This window comes from Sinocyclocheilus grahami, unplaced genomic scaffold, assembly GCF_001515645.1.
Source record: "Sinocyclocheilus grahami isolate Dianchi unplaced genomic scaffold, SAMN03320097.WGS_v1.1 scaffold437.1, whole genome shotgun sequence".
NCBI classification, from domain to species: domain Eukaryota; kingdom Metazoa; phylum Chordata; class Actinopteri; order Cypriniformes; family Cyprinidae; genus Sinocyclocheilus; species Sinocyclocheilus grahami.
The window spans coordinates 533,659-557,523 of NW_015505616.1; the positions used below are offsets into that span (position 1 = coordinate 533,659).

Below are 23,865 nucleotides of genomic sequence, written 5' to 3' on the forward strand. Positions count from 1 at the left end.
CCCTACAAACCTAATTAAACCCTGGGAAGCCATGAGAGGCTTTTGGTGCAAATTCTCACTGACTGCCTGAAATACAGGCATTGGGGGGTTGGAGAGGAAAGTCCTCAAATTAGAAACGACAGACGCCCAAAGCCCCACTGTTGTTTCTGGTGTCCTTTGACAGCTCTTTGGTCTTGGCCATGGTGGAGTTTGGAGTGTGACTGTTTGAGGTTGTGGACAGGTGTCTTTTATACTGATAACGAGTTCAAACAGATGCCATTAATACAGGTAACGAGTGGAGGACAGAGGAGCCTCTTAAAGAAGAAGTTACAGGTCTGTGAGAGCCAGAAATCTTGCTTGTTTGTAGGTGACCAAATACTTATTTTACCGAGGAATTTACCAATTAATTCTTTAAAAATCCTACAATGTGATTTTCTGGATTTTTTTTTTCTCATTTTGTCTCTCATAGTTGAGGTATACCTATGATGAAAATTACAGGCCTCGCTCATCGTTTTAAGTGGGAGAACTTGCACAATTGGTGGCTGACTAAATACTTTTTTGCCCCACTGTATGTTAATTTGGTTAAAATTAGTCTTCCAGTAAAAGCACCCTGATGTCATTGTAACTAACACGTCTAAAATAAAATAGATTACTTGTAAGACATTACAAGTTAAAGAGCTTCAACTGTAAATGCAGTACAGAATAGTTTGAACAACTCTGACTATTTGTCTAACAAGCTATTTGTAAAACACTCTTGAAGAAAGTCAAGATGCCTAAAAGCACCCCTGCTATAGCAATGGATGACAAGACCGGTGTCTTTGCAAACTGTATCGCATCCTACTCTTTTTTTAAGTGTTACTCAGGACTTCTCAATTTTTTTCTATTCTGTTATCTTATGTAAACACCACCTAAAGAAACACCTGATCAGAGTCAGAAAGTTTAATTTTATAGGGTTTCTTAAAACCCGAATAATGAATTGAAAATATGTAGGCCTAGTTATGTTGCATATTCATCTAATTAACTAGTTTTTAACCTGCAAGTCTCATCACCCTATCCTGCTCAGTACTGCCACCTACTGAGGTGTGACAGTTTCCCAAAATATACCCACATATCCTTCCTCACCTATATCATTGGTGGAATTTAACAAGAAGGTCAAAAGTAATGATTCAGTGAAAGGCTGAGAGAAATGAACTCACTGGAATGTTGTGGTCTTTCTTTCCTTTGTGAGAGGATGCAACGTGAGCCAGGTACTGGATGACTTTTTTGGTGTTTTCTGTCTTTCCAGCACCCGATTCCCCTCTGCAAGAGAAAATTCCAATCAAAAGCAAACATAAAAAAATTAACAATAATAAAATATCCAAATAAAATGAAACAACAGATTGGTTAGATATGTATGCACATTTGCATTCCACAAACTAAATTAAGCATCAGGCTGCAGTTCCTTTCAGCAGCTAGGACCCTGGGTGAGGAGAATTTGGTCTATAGTGCTGGTGTATTACACAATGGGCTTTATTAAGTGACCATTAAAAGTCTTACATAATATTACTGACATGCAAAATATGTTTTAATGACTTTATAACACAATGATATGGATGCAAGAAATACTGTTCATCACAGGTCTGATAAAAAAAAAAATTATTCTCCCTAATCTGCCCATAAATGGAAAAGTCTTTAGAAAGACACACCCAAAACTTTTACACAAAGGCCTGTCAAGTCATTCACTTACTGCTTCAATCAATGAAATATAACAGCAAAATCTCATGCAAATAGTACACCACACAAACTATATATACAGTATATATATATATATACACACACACACACACACACACACACACACAGGGTATAGAAAAGAATCACTCCCATCTAAAATAATCACATTTTGTTGCTTTGCAGCCTGAAATTAAGACACTTTTTTTGTTTTATCCAACTGTATTTACTCAGTGCAACTTATAACATCCAAGTGAAAGATTTAACACCAACATGTCAGGAAAAAAAAGGATCACCCCCTTGTGTCAGTATTTTGTTGAACCACCTTTTGCTTTAATTACAGCCTCTAGTCTGTTGGGATTTGTCTCTACTAACTTTGCACATCTAGACTTTGCAATATGTGCCCTCTCTTCTTTGCAGAACTGCACAAGTTCAGTTCAATTGATGGTGACCATTTGTGGACTGCAGTCCTCAAGTCATTCCACAGATTTTCAATGGGCTTTAAGTCTGGATTCATATTATATTAACTATATTCACAGTTTTCTGAAGCCATGAATTGTCTTCATTTATATTCTATAGAAAAGACTAGCTTGGACAGAATTTAAGTCTTGAGTTTCACAATAGAATTCTGGGTAAATCAGTCTTTTAAAAGCTCTTGAATGTGTCTGCTTTTTGCTTGTGTTCAAGCTTTTGAGTGTGAGATTCCTTAACCCTGCATTTTAGCTACATGGACATAAGGTTTCATGGACATCATGACTTCACAGTGGGTGTGCAGAATGGCATGTGCTGCAGTGGTATCAGTAGGTCAGAAGGGGTCGACTTTGAGAGAGGATGTTAAAACCAACTCTCATAACCTATTACAGTGCCACTAATATATGAGAGAGACTGTTTACTTATTTACAATGTGCAAAGACAGTAATTCAGGCTTAATGCATAAAAAGCTTGAATTTCTATGGATGAATTCTTATAGGCCGACTAGAAATATTTGCCGTGGGTCTGACTCACACTGTGAGATGCTCTACATGCCAAACAGCTACAGCTACTGATATTTAATACCTGCAATGATACATGACTCATGTTTTCAGGCATGGCTGTACATGTATGATTCCAAAAAAGCCAATTCCTGTGCAGCACTGGGAACGTGACATCACTTCCATCAGCTCCGACTGAATGACGTAACCTGTAACTGCTGAATAGAGATGATCTAATGGTTACTCACGTGCAAAGAATTGATTGGTCCTCACGATCTGCAAAAGAGAAGACGAGAAGAAAAATGGGTCAGCATTTTCAGTTCACTTCACCTGAGCCTTTAATTCAAATCAGTCCACTCTGACATTTAAAAGTACCTAAAACAGCAAAAGACAAACATTTCACCACAAAGTGATTTATCAGATACAGAAGACACATGTACTCTGATGAAATCGTATGGTTTATTTCTGCCCAATTATTATAACTACAATCTGCTGTCATATTTGTATATACTCAACACTGCATATTATGACTATTCTGTCTTTTCAACAGACGGAAAGTTTTAGTGAAAGAATACACCTCATAAAAGGAAGACGGCTCAGTTCAAATGGAAATGAGTGCCAACTGAAAATGCGGTGTTGGCCTACAATGCAAGCCAAAAAACATCTGTAAAACTGGTTATGTCACATCTCGTCTATATTCAAAGTAGGTTTCTCACTTATCTGCAAATCTCACTTCGTAAACACTTTGGTCTTCCACAAAACTGAATCTTTTCGCAACTTCAAAAGTAAAGGTTTTATAGGAAAATTCAAAAGCAAGCAAAACTATTTTATAGCGATACTAAACCTCGGCAAGAGGAAGATAGGGGATGTCATGTGACTGCTTATTTGAGGATGGGCTTAAAAAAAGGCTTTTAACAGCACATATAATTTTTCTTACATGATATGGATTGCCGTTTTACTGATACTGATGTTTTAGCTTCAGTGCGACCAAAATTCTGCCCTACTTATGCATTTCATTTCCCAGGCACAAACAGATAATTGTCAACTCGGGTATATGCCAGAGATACTTGCATGAACATTATCCTATGCATGAGAAAGCCTCTGACATGCTTTAAGTGCACTGATCTCTGTAACATCAGCTCACTTTAATCAAACTGTGATGCATACGGACTGTAGGTAATTGGGTTTGAGTATTAAGAGACTATGCCCAATTCTGGAGATTAGCAGATTCAAATGTACTACTTAATGTCCTGCAGCCTCCTCCTCATGCAGGACATCTGATTCAATAAGCTCAAAGTAAATGTCTTCCTCCGCATTGTACAGCAGTTACAAAACCACATACACAGTACTCCTAATGTTTTTGTGCGTCACACTGGAGTGTGTAATCATTTGTATTACAGCATAACTCTCTGCATCTTCTTCCAGATTGTTGTGATTCACTTGAATACATTTTCTGTATATCAGGGGTGAACGAACACACACCCACCCTGGGAGCTCTTCCAAGCGATCATTTGGGTGGTGTCTCAGTTCCCGAATCTGCAGCTGCAGAATGTTGCTAATGATGTAGATAAATAACTTCATGTCACTGTTAAACGGTTTCTCTTGCCGTATCAGACCGCTTCTGAGTACAGGCCATCCTTGAAACGCTAGGCATTTGTGTGTCTGGTGGAACCAAGAAGCACTAGATAAGATAAACCTGGCCAGCCCAACCCAAAAATGGTGGCCATAGACATTTTCTTTTCAGGAAAAATTTATATGAAAAGTCATTACTTTAAAATGTTTGTACAGACTTTTTCTTTTACTAAGCTTGACATTTTGGCATGTAACTCATTCAGCACTGCTTGTACTACACACTTGATCTACTTTAGATCAAGATTTATGATTATTTCTTCTTGTACCTACCGTGTGAAAAGGCATATTCACACAGCGCAAATTCAATGACCAAAGGAAATAAAGTTGCTCTTTTATTTCACATTGTATTGGGAGCTTTATTAGCTTTGTTGCATGTCTCTCGGTGTGAAGAGACTGCAGGAAATCGATCCAAGACCTTTATATTAAAATAAAATCCCAACTGTGTCTTTGAAGTGCTGCTTCTAGACTGATCACTGCCCCACTAAAGCAGTCAGAATTATGATTGTTTTATGCATAATTTAGCATCCTCAGAGGACTTGTGGAGATTCATCAAACTCCTAAAAAATAGTGAGGTCGTTTAAAATGCCAAAACCAATTTAGCTCATTCTTTTTAGGCATGGAAAGGTCTCTGTTCTGCAGTCCTCTAATGAGACGCAGGGGTATCTGACTAAGTCCACCTATGGGAACAGAGGATGCCTGAAGATAAAATAGTGCTGACTGCTTTCCTGTTCTGGCAACGGAGGTCAGGGCTGTCTGGGATGAAGAGGATCTACAGCTGAGCACATCCTCAGTATGGGGTTTCCTCCACCTGGACATGGTTTGCTCACTAAAAGTCTAACAATCGAGAACCCGCCCTTATATAAGAGGCCAAACGTGTAACAGAATATGGGAAAGAATGATAATGGCATAAAAGGAAATGTGTAACAATTGATAGAACATCTTTTGTTTTAATCTAGACAGCAGAAAACACAAGGACTCAAAAACTCAATGTGTCCTCATGCATGAATCAACAGGAACAGAATGTTGGACTGATCTCGTCATAAGCAGAGCTATGAAACATGCCACGTTCAAAAACAAATGTTTTAAATAAAAGGTTCAGGGCTCAGGTTACAAGAACTGGAAGTAGTTCCAGGGTGGAGGCGCTTCCTTTTGTGTGGCGTACATCAAACTCTGTGAACATTCATGACACTATCTGTCTCGGATACAGAGATGCAGATATGGTAGCCAAGGATTCTGAAGAATGGCCTCTCCTATCAGCACAGCTGCAGAAAAGGGAAGCATATAATCAGTGAAGAGAGGGCTCTTGACTTCTTTTCATTGCATCCTTTGTCAAGGCCTTAGCAACTCTTCTCTGAATAATGAACAGCTGATTACAGAGATTCCAGCATAATTCAGGCACAGCCGTAAGAATGTGGTAATAATTAAAATCAAATGGAGCTCCCAAACAAGCATTCAAATATAACTCATAACCTGTTATCTTTGTAATATGACAAGACTTGGTCAGCAGATCATACCTCGCATGCTTCCAGGTTCATTTAATTTGATCCAAACTAGGGATGCAGCGATTAACCGCGCTTTAAAATGGCACGGTTAATTAAAAGTAAAGGCTTGGCTACACCGAGTGTTTCTGTTGCACAAAACGGTTGCAACTTGCACAAACAAAGTTACACTAGCGGTGCGCCAACTTAAAATGCCGTGCTTATCAGAGACACGGAGGCTAGTACACACACTAGATGAACTATGACAGAGGAACCAAACAGCGATCCTTTATTTCCACCAGAGAAATGACCGAAGTCGATAGTGTGGGGCTATTTTGGGTACACCAAGAATGACATTTAAATATTGCTGTAAAAACTGCTGCTAAAGAGCAAATACACAGCTTTAAACTATTTTAATGCACAACGTGAAGGCAAGACTGACGTGAAGCAACGGCTCGTTAGCTCAGCATTCTGCCCGCTTCAGATCAGACAGAGTTGAAATAATGCGGTAAGATCACATTTATTTGAATTAATTAATTATAACATTTAGCTACTTGAATTAATTATTCGATCGGGAGAGGGAAAGAGAGAGAGAGAGAGAAGTGTGTGTGTGTGTGTGAGAACCTGCGTCAGCGCGTCTCTCTACAAACGTGTGTTTAGTTACTTAAACAGTGATTTTACCCCCTCGTTGCTGATTAATATAACGTAGCAATTTAGTATCTAAGCTATTTTATTAATAAAAGTCGCGGGGCAGGGTTCACAACAAGTGATTAGTCTGGAGGACAGAAGTCTGGAGGACTGCTATGAGCTTCAACTCCCAAGTTCTCAGTCTGCACCCCTCAGCTGGCCCACCCTACCCCACCCCCTTCTACTGGATTAACCTACGACAGGACACATTCCTCCTCACATACCAAACCACATCGCTGCCAGACACCAGAGAAAAGAGGGTGGACACAGACACAAAGAAAAAACCTTACAATGCTAGGGCCACAGTCACTTTCACCTCAGTAACATGGGATGCACAAACATTCATTACACTATGTGCATATGCCAAGTTAGTAAAACTCTGTGCTGCTGGACTCAAAACACATACACCTCCTCGCCTTGCAATAGCTTCTAACAAATACAGTTTATTGCAAAATATCATGGCTGCAATGAAATGTGGCACTCGAAGGGCAATTCCAACAAAAAACATTTTGTGCCAGTTTTTGCCAAGCAGGAATGAGTTCAACACATCAAAAACAGATTCTGATGCTGAGATTTGATCCATTAAAAAAAATAGACATGTATGTTCACAATACTCAGATGAGAACTGTGCCTCCTATCAAACCATAAACAATATCTACCACAGCCGGAAGAAATGATGGCAGAGAAAAAAGAAAGGAAAAAAAAACGTAATACTTAATGGTCGACCGATATGGGTTTTTTGACAGCCGATACCGATATATTGGAAAGCAGGGTGGCCGATGGCCGATATAATTTTATTTATTTTAATTCGTATTTAAGAAATTTAAGTAACGAACCCGCACACTATCAATACTTGCTAATTCTTAAACTTTATTAAACGCAACGTTTCGGTTCACTGACCTTCATCAGGCAAATGCACATCAAATGTACAGACTTATTTTTGATTAAACTTTTTGTTTGATTTTGTTCCCATGCACTATATAAATGTGTATTTACGGAATGCTGACGACAAACAAGAAAGTATTATAATGTTTGCCTTTCTATTACTAATAATATTAAAGCAATCGTTACAATACTTTTTTGTATACATTTTAATTCCTTTGTTTAACAGTTATATCTGATTATTAGATAGACTTCTATCCATATTAGACAGAACTGAATGACAACAGCGAACAAGAGGGAGAACGTGAGCGGTGTGTGCTCACTCAGGCGCTGCCGCAGCCGTTCTCGGCAACGTCAAAATAAAAGTACGACGTGCCGTCAAAATAACAGTCCCACCTCGAACACATCGGCCAAACAGAAAAACTTATCGGCCGATGCCGATATTTGAAAAATGCCAGATATCGGCCGAGGCGATATAATCGGTCGACCACTAGTAATACTGAATACCAAAAGGGTTGCCAATAATTTCATCTAGAGCAGCATAAGGGTAGGACAATATTTTAATAATGAGCCAATTTATAATACATGGTGATGATGGTTCTAAATTTGAATTTGCGATGAGTCCGTGTTTACATACTGATCAGACAATCAAGTCTGTTTCACCCCTAATGGTGATATAGAAAGGCAGTGAAGAGCAAAGTAAACAAAGTTTGTCAGAATGACTTCTCAGGAAGATGATACAATACTGAACGATAACAGACAAAAGGTCTGGCACTCTAGCCCTGAATGGCTAAAAGTGTATCTGGCCTAATGCAAGGAAAACTGTTCTTGTAATAAACAATCCATCATCGACTAGGGGCAGGCAATATGAAAAAATAAATAAATAAAATTAGACTCTTTATTATAATCTCATAAGAGTTTGTTCTTAAAAGAAATACAATTCAAGGTAGATCTGAAGCCCAACAATATATATAAAAAAAGAAGTTTATTTTGGTAAATAATATTGCACTCCTCTCTGATGTGCTTAGAGTCACTCCAATTGTCTATTTGATGCTTTGTTTTCTTCTAGCACAGCAGATCATCCATATGCTTTGTTAGAACTGAGGTAATGGTATAGATGTGTACCGCACCAATGGTGGTGAACGGTACAAATATTTTTTTTAATAAGAAGCATTATGCTTCTAGTAAAAATATCTCTGTGGTGCAGGGCTCAACACTAAGGATTTTTTCTACTGCAGTGGTTCAGATTTTTACTTGCCCTGCCAACATTTTCACTGGCCCTGCCACAAAAAAATAAAATAGCGGTTATCATCATTGTTTTTGACCCACATTATCTTGTATTTTACTAAATAAGCTTATATAATATCAACATTTTAAATACCAGTTAAATTGTACAATTCTCGATTCCAATTTCGATACCACAGCAAAACTACTAGCCTAACAAATATAAATTTCAAACATTATTAAAGACAAGTAAACAGTCAGTAAATAATAACAAATGAAATTACAAGCAAAACCACAAATAAATAAACAGAAAAAAAAGATACAAATGAAACGGTCCTTTAGTTTTTTTTACACTATATATTAACATTAAGGACACCAACAGCAGTTGGTAAATTAGGTGCAGTCAATGCATGGATCAAATATAATGATACACATCTGATTTCTTTGGTATTTGTGCACAGTCCGAGATGCGGCTCTCTATGTGCACGCTGTGCATGCAGAACAGAGTGAGTGAGTACCGAATATAGCCTAGCTGTCTTTAGCGTGAATGAGAAAGTCTCTGTCTGTCATATCATTTTGTGTGCCAAATATATTTACTTGTATTGTAAAAAAAATAATTGTAATTGTACAATAGCAATATAATTGTTTGACACTTGACAGTCACTTCAAAGCTGAAGTGATTACCTCGTTTTATTTATTAGTTAGACTATGTGTTACTCCGCAAAAGCAGAATAATAGAACAAAGCCTACTGATTAATTGGTGAAATAATCGATGATTAGTCAATTAATCATTGTAATAATCATTAGATTAATAGTAGGGATGCACCGATCTGATACTCAGTATCGGCTCCGATACTGCCATTTTCTGCCAGATCAGGTATCTGTCAGACGAGACCGACCCAAATCTGATATTGTGCGTATACTATTCTGTGTTATTGTTAAGCCCCACAAATGGCATGAAAGGCACAAAAACATTATAAAGCACCACAAAGTTTTCAAGCACTATATTCCAAGTGTTCCGAAGCCGTTCCAAAGTTTAATGTGAGGTACAGATGAATATTTAAGTTGTTAAATTCAAGTTGACGCAAACTCTTCTCTCCGTTGCGGCTGTCATTCATCCTCCATTCAGCGTTCAAACTGCGTGTCGCGTTCGGTTACGACAGTCAAGACAATAAAACTCTCTCCAAGATGATTCAATGTTCCTATTATTATACTTGATCTGTAGATAAAGACCAATGGTTTTGCTTGTAAGGACTTTATCTTGCTGGAGTTTAGTGCTGTTTCTAAATCATGTTACTTTCTACCGGGTGTCTGTTAGATCACAACACGAGTAGAGAGCACTATGAATTGTTCTTCATGCGAACAGGAACTGAAATTCTGAAACTGTTCAAAGAAAAGACTCAAACTATAGCACAGATATAATACACTACGCATCAATATCTCTTCCCTTTGTGCTTTAAACTTTTCTGTGCGGAGCGATGTGCGCTGCGACTCCATGTTGCTTCAAGCACATCATTCTGCGCACAGGATGTGCATAAGCGCTTGGTGCTGCTCTCTATCAGACCTTTAATATTAGAATACTTTTGCGCAATGAAAGATTAATAACCTTTCTTGTTCTGTCCTATCCATCATATGTTGTTGCCTCTTTACTGTGCTAAACATTTAAAGGGGTGATGACCAAATTTGCCTTGATGTTCTGGCACATAAGAGAAATATATTTACTTGCTTTTCATGAATGTATTTTACAACAATACAAAGAGCAATGTGTAACATTTGACCAGATTTAGTCCTACACTTATTCCCTATTATTTGTTTCCCACTAAACAAATACACTTTTTGCTGCTGAATTATCCACTAACCTAGTTTATAATAGTATTTTTGTCAGATTATGATTATATATTTTTTTTCATTTGTTATTTTTCTTTGTATTGAAGTGGTCTATATTTAGTAGATTACGTTTAACACACAAAAGAGTGACAATCAGGTCAACACATAGGTATAAGGTGCGTCCCAAATCGCGTACTTATGCACTATTCAATGTATAATTGCATAGTGTATAGTGCGTAATTTGGGACGTAGCTATAGAAATTCAAAATTGATTTTTTTTTTTTTAATGCGATGGTATTGGATTGGACACAATTTAATAAAACATTTGTAAGCAAGAAGCAAATGACAATGGCAAAAGTAAACAGATAAGACACATGAGCTCACAGACATTTAAATAATCCGGCCTGAGTGAATCATTCGTATGAACTGCAGTGCAAAAGCGCCAAGCAACAAGAGAGCAACGACAAGCATACGCAACAGAATAACCACCCCATCTGCTGCAACTGCTGTCTGCAGGAATTTAACATGTAACTGTTTGAAGTGACAAGCCCGTCAGTCACACACTGAGAAATATGACTCACTAGCTACTCAGTGAGCCGAGCCAGATATGGCCTGATCAGAGGTGACACAAACTACTGGAGACTGCAGCTCAATTGCACAGAACACCATCATGTTTGCATGTCATTGATCCTTATCAAATTACGAACCAAACACAATTAAACATCTAGAAACCTTCAGACTACACATACTTACATAAAAATAAAAAAAACTTTGCAATTTCATTATGTCCTAGATAATGATATTCCCACTATGTGGATAAAATATAAATCTACAAGTGGATTCATTTAGAGACATGAGATAATGTCATCCTTGCTGGAATTAAATAATAAAATGTATCATGGTATCAGCTGATGTTTAGCAAGCTAAGAAAGAATATATCTGCTTTGTCAGAGGCTCAGCTCACAGGGAAATTATGGGATACTGTAGCCATGTAGTGGAGGAGGGCAGTTGGCTGCTGATCCTGTTATGTTCAAGGGGTGTGTTTGGCAATGTGGGCAGCCGGCCTCAGACTACTGCAAAAGCAAACACCTCAAAGGTCATGGCTGTCTGACACAAACAAACTTGATAAACCCTGGAGCCTCATGCCTTGTGGATATACAAACAAAATAAATACTTAACTCAAGCATTATTTATACATGACATAAATAATACTCGAAGACCGCGTGGCCTTCTGTATGGGATTAGATAGGTGCCAAAAGTATTGAACTAAAAACAACTCATAACCAAGCGGCAACCTCCCGCTCTCTCTCGTGAAGCCAACATGGAAGTGACTTACATTTAAAGGGGTGATGACCAAATTTGCCTTGATGTTCTGGCACATAAGAGAAATATATTTACTTGCTTTTCATGAATGTATTTTACAACAATACAAAGAGCAATGTGTAACATTTGACCAGATTTAGTCCTACACTTATTCCCTATTATTTGTTTCCCACTAAACAAATACACTTTTTGCTGCTGAATTATCCACTAACCTAGTTTATAATAGTATTTTTGTCAGATTATGATTATATATTTTTTTTCATTTGTTATTTTTCTTTGTATTGAAGTGGTCTATATTTAGTAGATTACGTTTAACACACAAAAGAGTGACAATCAGGTCAACACATAGGTATAAGGTGCGTCCCAAATCGCGTACTTATGCACTATTCAATGTATAATTGCATAGTGTATAGTGCGTAATTTGGGACGTAGCTATAGAAATTCTAAATTGATTTTTTTTTTTTAATGCGATGGTATTGGATTGGACACAATTTAATAAAACATGCCCCTTGAGAGACAGGTGGATTGCCGCTGCTGACACTGCCGTCGAGCTAGGTGAGCGTGGCTTCAGCAACCAGCTCCCGCCTTTTTGCCCATTTTCGATTATCCGGGAGTGACGCGCAGTGATGCGCTGCCAAGATGGCGACGGCCCGCTCCACCCACTTTGAGCTTCAAAAACGCTCTTCAGAAAACCACGGGTAACGTCACGGACACTACGTCCATGTTTTTATACAGTGTATGCTCGGTGTATTACCCTAATCAACCAAACCAACCAAAAATGAAACTAATAAAAATAATAAAATAAGAGAATAAAAAAACATTATGAGTCATAACTTTACACAGCTCCAAAACTACTTTCTTCCTGTTTTATTAATTAGATTTTTTGGGCACTTTGGTAAAGTTACAGTGATTTTGGTACATATGTAGTGCCATAATTGCCAGGTGTATTACTGTATTATGGCACAGACCAAAATGTATAACACCAAGTCCAGAAACTTGCAAAGTAGAGTTATAATTGGGTAATACTAATATATGCCATATTTTTTATATATTGCCATATTTTTTTAGAGCACAGTCTGAATATAACTAAATGGTTAACTCAAACAACAAGCAAGATTTAAAAAGGAGCAAAAATTCAGATGCTGCACGAAAAGGTAAAGTAATATTTATGCATTGCTCAGTGATCCTGTCTAAGAAGTACTAAAGAAAGCACAGCTGATTTGAAACAGGTATGAAAATGTTTTTGAGCTCCCCTTGGAATGTCTTTGAAATATAGGGTGTCTGGTCACTTTAATCTACACAAGATCTTTATGTTCCAGTGGGCTCAGAACAGATGAAATCTCTCTGCAACCACCTGGACAGAATTCAAAAGGACAAAGCCATGAAACACATTACTGCTCATTACACATGTATTGGTAACGTGGGTCAAAAAACTCCACAGAGCAATAACTATCTTAGCCCACAACAACCCATTTCATCCCAGCCTAACTGATAAGTTAGGGGGCTCGACATCTCTTAGCATAATTGAAATTTAAGTGTGCCTCCGCACTGGGTAAATGTGGTTGTGAGATTGCCATTTTAAGGGTTGTAATTATATGTTTTAGACATAACTTTCCAGTCAGTAACCGTGCTTAGATTTCATAGCTTCCATATGCCTTGAAGAGAGACGGGTACCACTGACATTCCTGTGCTCCAGTGGCAATACTGACTGGGCCTTTTCCAAAAATGTTACGGTTGAAGTGAAGATCAGCACTTCCAAAGTTCTTAAAGTTGTTATAATTAGCCTTTTGTAAAGTTCAGTCAAAAGCCAGAGAGGGGGATTATGGCTGGTTTCTAGCAGACTAATCAAAGACAGATGTGAATGGATGTGTGGTTGTGTAAGTCAGTGTGTTCATAGGCATTTTACAATTTACCTTTGCATGAGCTAAGTCTCATTTAACCTTTAAAGATACATGTTAGACATGTCATTAAACAAATACTCTCTTTTAATAGAGCAATACATTCAACCACAGGGCATTAAATTATCTGACCAGTAATTGTGTTACTTCATCAGCAAACAAACTTCTAACTGATCTCTTATTACCTACAGACTGGACACCATGAGGTTTGTTAAAGTACAGAGTAACAGCAAAGTAAAGTTTGTTCACTCAGTGGCCATATTTCCAACGCCTCTGGGCAGCTATTTCTTGCATCCAAGAAAACCTTAAATCTCAAAAACTGCTTGCCACACTCACAACTAAACTGCATTTCAAATTAAATGCAAAAAATCTGACACAAACTGCCCCTTAAATGTTGCTTCTTATGCTCAAGTGGCATTTTAAAAAAAGCACCATCTTTGTGTATCTAAATTCTTTAATAATAGTTGACTAGGGTTGGGTATCGATTGAGTTTTGTACGATACCGGTGCCAAAACGATACTTTTAAAACGGTACCGGTGCCTAAACGGTGCCAGCTGTAACAACTTAAAAAAAGAGGCACAAAAAAAAACAATGGATAACATTAAAAATATTTAAAATAAATATACATAGCATGCAAATGCTCCTCGGATGCTCTCATTTCCCGAGTTGTGCTTCCCTTACTCTAAGGCTAATAAATGTATTTCACGATCTGGGTCATTATTTAATACAAAACTATTAAAGATTACATTTTCAAATGAAAATAGCAACATGATAGTTTTATAAAGTATACGTTCATGTGTGTTAAGGGCTAGATTTTCGCTGGAGGAAACAGCTGTGGTGTGATGAGTGGTGAACGCAGCGCAAACTTTACAGTAGATAGGAAACCAATTGCTCCCTCGTGAACTGTATTTATGACAAAGAACTGCACAGATACAGATATTATAACACTCTATCGATAAACACACACCTTGTGTCCTCTGTTTCTGTTTGAGTCCACTCGCGCTGCGCCGCCGCAGATTGAAGGGCGCGCTGAAAGATGGGGAGGAGACGAAGTCTGCTGCCGTTTTCATATGAAATTTAAAGGGAGCTGACTCTGAGGGAGATCACGAATTTGTGTAGAGTTTATGGAGCTAATCGCTATAGCCCTGCAAAAAATGGCCTAGCGACGCCCATGCTTCTAACGTCCATTTCGGAGAACCAGGACAAATATCTCAATCGATTGCTCAGGCATTTAAGTGGCACCAAAATGAGGCACTGAAATCTGCGTTCCGATTCGGTTCTAGTACATACCGGTTACATAGGTATCAGTACCCAACCCTATAGTTGACTAATACGAGTCTTTCAAAGGCCAATATTAGTGCGGATATCTAAGGAGTTATTTTACACAATATTTACTCAATTCTCACATGTGCAAATATCCATTGGCAACCTGTTAAGACTGATATCAGCTGATGCCGATAAATGTTGGCCATTTTAATGACCACTATAAAACAAAAACAAATGAGAAAATGCCAACAACACAAGGAAATGTACTGGCTAGTTACTGTTAGTTACGCTTAGGCATGGGCCGATTACCGGTTTCAAGGTATACCGCGATTTGAAAATGTCACGGTTTCAAAGCTAATATTTTCCATTATACCGTTCCTGCGGTATGTGCTGTTTTTCATGTCTCCTCAAAGACTGAAAGTGTAGGAATCCCTCAGGTTGAGTGCAGTGTAGAGTAGCGCGTCTCCTCCTCCTGTTGGTGCAAGCGAGCGGTCAGTCACGTGTGTGTATGACGGCCGAAGGAGCTTCCTCTGGAACTTACGCAATCGGCAACCGGCCGTTTATTGTTTTATTGCAGCCGATCTCTGTTCTGGACTTGCACAAACTGCATTTCAATGCATATAAATTTTCCAAATGTCATTTATGTGAAAATATGAAGTCTGTAAACGCACGTTAACAGAGGCCAGAGACGCTGAAGACGGACTGTAGCAGGCAGATCACTCACTGTTCATGATGCACGAACTATTGGAAGAAAATCCAAAATATTGATTTGGGGGTTTATATGAATGTGTTTCTGAGGGGAACTGACTGTCTTCAGAAACGTTTAGATGGTATTTTCTTTTCATCTCGTATAATTCACATTAAAGCAGTGTTGCAGTGCAGCTCTGCTTTGTTTACTGCGATAACTTTAATTACAGATTTAGGTTAAATAAAGATGTCAGTCTTTATTTTTCTTCTTTTTAGGGCAGCAGTAGCTCTAGCAGCAAATCAACCATCCACATCAAAAGCTGCAGGACAGCCCACATTTTAGTAACAAATCAAAGAAAAAATAAACAAATGCTACTCCAAATAATCTTTATGCTGCTCAAAATATATTGGTCAGTTTTAGTTTTTTTTTACCCAGACATTTAAAATGAACACATTTTAGAGCTGTAACAACAATACCGTGATACTGTGAAACCGTGATATTTTTGCTTAAGGTTATCATACCGTCAAAATCTCATACCGGCCCATGCCTAGTTACGCTTTAGACTTAATCTTAGGATACCATATCAGATTCTTAGATTAAAACATAAATTAAAAACAGTTTTGGTGCTCTGATTAAAGAGTGCAATAGAGTTTTTTCCAAACATAAATGTGATTGAAAACACAAGTGAGCAGGGACAATAACTGGAACGGAGCCATGACGGAGGAAACATCTCAAGAGGAAAACAACTTCAACTGCAGTAATCTCTGTAGCTCTAATGATTCTGCCGCGTGCAGCATTGTTAGGGGTGTTTCCTCCACAGGCAGACACAGGATCCATGTGTCCCAGCCACACTTGACCCAGCACGTCACAGTATGTACTGCCCCCACCACCCACTGGCACACAAAGGCGACATTGTACCCCACGATGCAGGTCAACCTCTCCTTCCCAGCCTGGGACGGCTCTTGTTCACTGGCCTCTGACAGATCAGGACAACTGGCCTGTCCTTCTATGTGAGAGGGTCAGCTTTAGTAGTGAATTCAGCACTACATTAATGGCAAATGTTCCTCCATTTCCTAGACAAACTACTTTGACTCCAAGTTTGTATGATTGTTCACTACTACCAAATTCACCAATGTTAAAACTCATAAAATGCAGAAAATTAGCAAATTAAAATACAAATTAGCCTATATAACCATTGGCATTTCATTAAAAAGAAGACCATGTTCTTGTTCTTTATGAGAAGTGGTTTTATTTAATTTTAACAAAGGTATGTTGTGCGTCACCGCAGTTAAATCGGTGTCTATCATGATAAAATCTTAATATCAAACCTATATAATGAATTTGGAAATTTTGGAGAAATGCTTAATAAACGCATTATACTATAACTAAACCCATTAGATTTTAGCTGACATAAAAAAAACTTACGATATTTAGTCGACTAAAACTAAAAACAATTCAGGTGACTAAAATATGACAAACTAAATGGCATTTTAGTCAAAAGACTATGACTAAAACTAAATCAAAATTAGCTGTCAAAGTTAACACTGATAATTACACCATTCAAAAATATGAGGTCAATTTTATTTAAATAAATTACTGACACTTTTGATCAATTTAATGTGTCCTTGCTGAATAAAAGTAAAGACTCCCACATTATTATAAAAAATATATATTTCAAATAAATGCTCTTTATTGGAACTTTCTACTAATCACAAAAACATGAAAAATTTAATCACAGTTTCCACACAAATATTAAGCAGCACAAATGCTTCCAACATTGATAATAATAATAATAATAGCTTCTTGAGCTGTAAATCAGCATATTAGAATGATTTCTGAAAGATCATGTAAACCTGAATAATATATGGAGTAATGGCTGCTAACAATTCAGCTTTGTCATAAATTACATTTTAAAATAACTAAATAGAAAACGGTCAGAGTAAAAATATTGTACAGGCCCCAACCTTTTCAAAAGTTTTAAATTGGCCCGAAGTTAACTTCCGGTCTGTGTTTGTTTATCAGTCTGGCTATGGCGCCGGCTACAAATGCAGTTAAAGTTAAGGTGAGGAGTAGACTGAAGTTGGGCTCAGGTGGCTGTGCTGTGGGATGTGTTTCCCATACATTTACTAATGTATGCTCGTTTATGTCCCCACGCATCATGTACATCGTCACGCGTTGACGTCATCAAATTGCGATCGGTTCGTGAGATCGAACAAGTTAGGGAGTACCGATCGAGTCATAAAACGTGATTATCGGCCGATACGATCTACGGCCGATCGATCGGAGCATCCCTACTAAACAGTGCGCAGAACGGTTGTCTGGACTACATTTGCTGTTCATTGATTGTATAAACTCTTTTAAACACCTCTAAAATGCAGTGAAAATTAAATTGAGAGTTAAAAAACTAAATAATTCAGTTGTAATGTAACACACTAACATCTCTGCTTAATGCCATCTTAATCTGTGGCACAGTTGCCCACTCCAATATCCAACTGCCCCAGATTTACTAAGAGATGAATTAAAGATTATGACAGTGGTAGAAAAAAAATGATGGTTGACTGAATCAGAGAATTACATCTCCGGATCTTGCCTTTCAGAATCAACCAAATCATATGTGCTTCATTGAGAAAAGAACCAGTAAGAAAACACAGGAGAGGTTTGAAAAAGCTCCAACTGCTCAAGAACAGGAGTGATGGGTCTTACTTTGTATGATCTCCTGCTGTGATGGGCAGACATACTCAGTATTCACAACCAATAACATGATAAACAACAGAGCATTGTATTCAAAAGCCAGACTCCCTAATTCATTCACTCTTTCAACACAACTAAAAACTTATAAATTACTTCTGGAGTAACCTTGTAGTTTAGTAGCAGCTGAAGAAGACAGTGTCTGATGGAGAAGTTAATGATATGCATTATCTTTCACATCTCACTTCAATATGCACAGATCCACAGCTCGGACAAGAAAAACTTGAGCCCACTGCAGTGAAATACGAAAAAATGCAGCCCTTTTTTCTTTCCGTTCTCTGGGCTTATCTGAGAGCAATAGATGTGGAAGAGTAAATTAATTTATCTCTCAGAGTGGAAAAACAAACTGAAATATAATAGGATATCGTTGGAAACAGTGACCATTCCATTTCTGCTGCTCTTCATCACATGATACTATGAAGCAAAGTACAGCCAATAACATTAAAGGTTGGCTGAAACTGCTAGTAAGCTCAAATTATGCTTTAAGGCAGGGCTCTACAGTGCGACTAGGAAACATTTTTTAGGAGCACCAGTGCGACTGACCTGATCATCATCATATTTGTGATTGCGCTCAGGGGAGCTTCAAAGGTTTCTACGTGTTTTTGCAGCATTGAGTAATGTATCACAGACATATCTCACGAATCCTTTCATAAGCAAAGTGTAGACAGGGTGTAAATAAGAGATTCATTGTGCAGTGTAGAGAGCTTCGTTGATTATAATGTGAGATCGCGATGAACTAAGATGAGTGACAGCTTTTAATGATTTTTAAGGGAGTTTGTAAATGTGATACTGATTTAATACAATACAATTCAATAAACAAGAAGTTAATATTAAGTGACTTAGATTGTCTGACTATAACACTATCGTCTGATCTTGCTCGAAAATGGTTTTAAACAAAGACACAGCGCATCTCCATTCAAACACTGCGGTGTTTCGTTTATGAATGAATGGGGTTTTTAAATGAATCTAGTGAGTCAGTGATTCATGATTACCCATTCATAGCCATTCGAATGAATCAATTGAATGAATGATTCCGTGATAAAATCAGTGACTTGCCGCCACCTGCTGGCAGTTTTAGTTTCATTTTTAAAGTACCTTTTCAATTATTTAAATCATTTAATGTTTCTATATTCAATTGTATATTTAAAACATTAATCTCATCATGAATTTAATTGCACTCATGCCACCTCTGAGCCTCATTAAATGTCTGACTTTTCAACTTTTGTGTTCTTCTGTGCCACCTCTACAAATTAATTTTGTTAATACGGATTTCATTTGATTGGTAACTTATAACTTGTTCTTATTCTGTCGGTTTAATTACAATTTTTAAAAAGCTTATAAAATATAATTTTTTTTAAGAATTTGACAAAAGATGACAATTTTAATAAAGTTAGAGGAGTCAAATATCACCTCTTAATGGGAAGGCTACTTTTTGATAAAATTTTGGATTATTGATTAGAAGGTGCTCCTAAAATTTTGAACGTAAAGAAAAGTAAGCGTAGAGCCCTGTAAGGTTTAGGAAATCTTGAACTGCTAAAAAAACGGCAAAAGAAGGAGAATTTGTCTGCTTATTTGAACAAAGTGGTGGTCTCATCTTCATGTAACACTGAACAAAGATTGAGAAAATACAACACACCCTCTTTATTTTCACAGCAAAATCCTCAGTGGAAATGCAGAATTCAAAAATGTTATTTCTGTAAGTTAACAGATGGAGCCACTGAGAGAGTTCATCAGAAGGAATATATGTTATGGTCTTACCTTGAAGCATGCATCTGTAGGCAGATTCAGAAATGGCGTAGATATGAGGTGGCATTTCATGCCTCTTCTTGCCCCTGTACATCTCAATGATGTTCTCCGAGTATATGGGGAGGTTTTTGTATGGGTTTATGACCACACAGAAGAGTCCTGAGTATGTCTGCACAGAGATAAGAACAAACAAAAAGAAATGCAAGACTTAATTGGTGGTCAACTTATAAGGATTTTTGCAATTAATTACATTGAGAACATAAGTACAATTCATAATCGAAGACTGCAACTTGAGATAAATCCCAACATTTTCACATATAAGAACCAGCAGAACGATTAAATATATAATGAAACCCTTAAATTTATTTCTTGTAAAGCCCCCCTTCTATCTCTAGTTTACTGGTTTAACATAATCAGTAAAGCTAGTGTTTGTATAATCATTTAGGGATTTCTGAAACACAGAATACTCCAGAGTAACTTGTGAAATATCCTAGAATAAGCCTATAGTTTTCCAAGGCTGCAAGGTATATTAAACCATAATTAAGCATAACTGTGAATTCACAAACGCTACGATTTAATTAAATAATTATATGCAATGCAGTTAAAGGCGTGTAGGTTACGTACGTGCGTCTCACAGCGGCTCCGTTCACAGTAAATGCTGTTCCACAGGAACTGTTATCATTTACATGTGTGGAGCGGCTGAATCTCCATCTCTGCATGTTGTTGGGAGTTTGGGTTTATTATAACGTTCATCTGGGAACGTAACGTGCGCCATTTCATCAGATTTGTAAGATAAATCATTCATAAATCCACGCAAACACAGGAGAATACATCATCTCATGGTTTCAAAATAAAAGCTCAAACCCTCACTGAGTTTACACGTTTTGATGTCCACATATTCATTTAATTACAGTGGCTATAGCATTTCTGTCGTCAAGAAATGGCCAAATATTAAAGATTAAGTGGACTAGCAACTTTGAATTATATGCTTGGTCAGTATTAAACAAGTATTAGATTGCAAAGTAATGTAGAGCCCTGCACGGGCCTCAAATGTAGGCCCTAGCCCGGCCAGTGTCCGACAACTTATCAGAATTACGCGGGCGGAGTCCGACCCGAGCCCATTTTTTTTCCACCTTCTCCCAAAACAGTTTATACTACTGTTTCAGCTATTAAAATAGTTAAGTTTTGTATGTAATGGCAAAGTGATTATATTTTGTTTAATTATTTTATTAAGTTAATTTTGAAAAACGTTTGGAGCATTTTTTGTTAATTAAATATAAGTTTTTGTTCTTTAAAGTAACGACCAAGCGGCCAGCGGCAGACAGTGAGCTGATAATAGCCTATGAGATTTTGATGGTATGATAACCTTAAGCAAAAATATCACGGTTTCACAGTATTGTCGTTACAGCTCTAAAATGTGTTATTTTTAAATGACTGGGTAAAAATAAAATAAGCAACATACAGATTATTAGGAACAGTAGAATTTGTTAGTTTTTTCTTTGATTTGTTTCCTAAAAAGAAGAAAAATAAAGAAAGACAGACATCTTTAGTTAACCTAAATCTGTAATTACAGTGATTTCATTTTAGTTATATAATTAACAGAGGTCGACCGATAGTGGATTTTGCCGATACCGATAGCTAGGTTGGACCACACTGGCCGATACCTATTAATTAACCGATATTTTTAAAATTGATACGGAACAAAAACTAAAATAGTGCTTAATTAACAAAAACAGTACTGAACCATACTAGTAGTAGTAGTAAAATATAATAATAATAATAGTAAAGGTTGAAATTAACACACTCTAACAAGGAACAATACTTACACAGCTTTCCTTAGTCTTAATGCTACAAATGGACTCTTATTTTAAAGTGTTACCATTTCATTTCAACTGTCATGCTTAAAGATGCACATCTTTAAATATATACACAAAGGCTATAGCATTAAAATTACATACATATTATGGCTATTGTATGTATACTCTCACACTTTAACTTCTTCTATTCTTGAACACTTGATGATTATCTAATCAAAATAAAAGCGCAGCGCTGAGTCTAGGAGAACTCACCGGTATCACATACACTCCGGACGCGTCGCGTTCAACTCGAGCAGCGGTCTAGAACAGTTTATTTAAATCACCAAACGGACACAAGTTTACTTCAAGAATGAACAATTTGGCATGGATCAGTTTGAAGTTCGGTGTTTAAAAAACGGAGCAAACGGAAAGAGAAAGCGCGACTTATATTATAGCTCTATAAATGAAGCACACCGACTTTAGAGCCACAGAAAGACAAACGTTTTGCTGAAAATGCACAATTCATTATGTACATTAACAACGATTCGGGACCAATAAAATGTAATTTAAAGGAAAACTATGTGAATGGCGCTCAGTGGCGCAGCAGGATTTTCTGTCGGTTGCATTTAAATCCGCATCTGAAGTTTCCTGCTCTGTTCAGCGTGCAGCATCACGTGTTATAGCAAATTGCACGTGCTGTCAGTGATTTTAACCACTAGAGGCACTTAATCGGCAAAACCGATACATCGGTCGACCTCTAATAATTAATTCATATCATTTAGTTATTTAATTTCATATACATAATTTGATTTAATAATAACCCAATTTGAAGCAAAAACAAAATGTTCTGACTAGCTTTGTGAAATTATACTACATGCCTGAACGAAACAAACAGCAGAAGCTCTGAATGAGACGCAGATTCACTCTCTGACAGCAGGAGGCGCTTCAGGAACACCAGATACAGTGTTTCCTTGGTTACCGCGGTAAACAAAGCAGCACTGCGCTGAAACACTGTTTTAATATGAACTATACAGAGACAAGATTAAAATAAAATACCGCTAACTTTTCTGAAGACAGTCAGTTCCCCTCAAACACATTCATATAAACCAGCAAATCAATATTGAGGATTTTCTTCCAATAGTTTGTGCATCATGATTTCCTTGGTTACCGCGGTAAACAAAGCAGCACTGCGCTGAAACACTGTTTTAATATGAACTATACAGAGACAAGATTAAAATAAAATACCGCTAACTTTTCTGAAGACAGTCAGTTCCCCTCAAACACATTCATATAAACCAGCAAATCAATATTGAGGATTTTCTTCCAATAGTTTGTGCATCATGAACGGTGAGTGACATATTAGGGCTGTGCAATATATCGAAATATCACAAATGTACATAATCGCAATATGCATATCGCTACGGCTTGCAATATTTGGGGCCATGAACAAAAGAGAGAAAATCACTCACTGCTCTTACCTAAATAACTTTTGCAGCTTAAATAAGAATCAGTGCATATTGAATTCATAGAGTAAATATTAAGCAGTGTTGTATTTTTCCCTTTTATTATTCAGTTCCTAAACTCATGTTAAAATTACATTTTTATGTAATGCTAGATTAAAACACTACCGTTCACTTTCAGAAGTTGTTGTAGGGGTGCTTTCTTCTCACAAAAAGTGAAACATGTATGCTAGTTATATTAGAATCAGAATGAGCTTTATTCACCACTTGTGTGCGCAAGTGTTGGTTTTACAGGAGCACTTGATACATACATGCAAATAAACATATATATGGCACAAGATCGTTATAGAAGTTCACAGAACTGACTCAGCAACAGCTGAGTAAAACTGCTTCTTCTGAGCATCTGGCACTTTAAGCACTATATCATATCGCATTTTTCTTCAATATTGCACAGCCCTAATATATATACAGTGGGTACGGAAAGTATTCAGACCCCCTTACATTTTTCACTCTTTGTTATATTGCAGCCATTTGCTAAAATCATTTAAGT

At 37.3% G+C, this 23,865-nt stretch overlaps 1 protein-coding gene across 1 annotated transcript in view; it reads right to left on the reverse strand.

Annotated features, from left to right (window-relative positions):
* Window positions 1-23,865, reverse strand: part of LOC107551888 (myosin-10-like) — a 61,540-nt gene that overhangs the window by 33,197 nt on the left and 4,478 nt on the right. Inside the window, 3 exon segments of the mRNA XM_016233651.1 lie at window positions 1,176-1,278; window positions 2,909-2,936; window positions 20,072-20,228. Of these exon segments, the coding sequence (XP_016089137.1) occupies window positions 1,176-1,278; window positions 2,909-2,936; window positions 20,072-20,228 (288 nt within the window).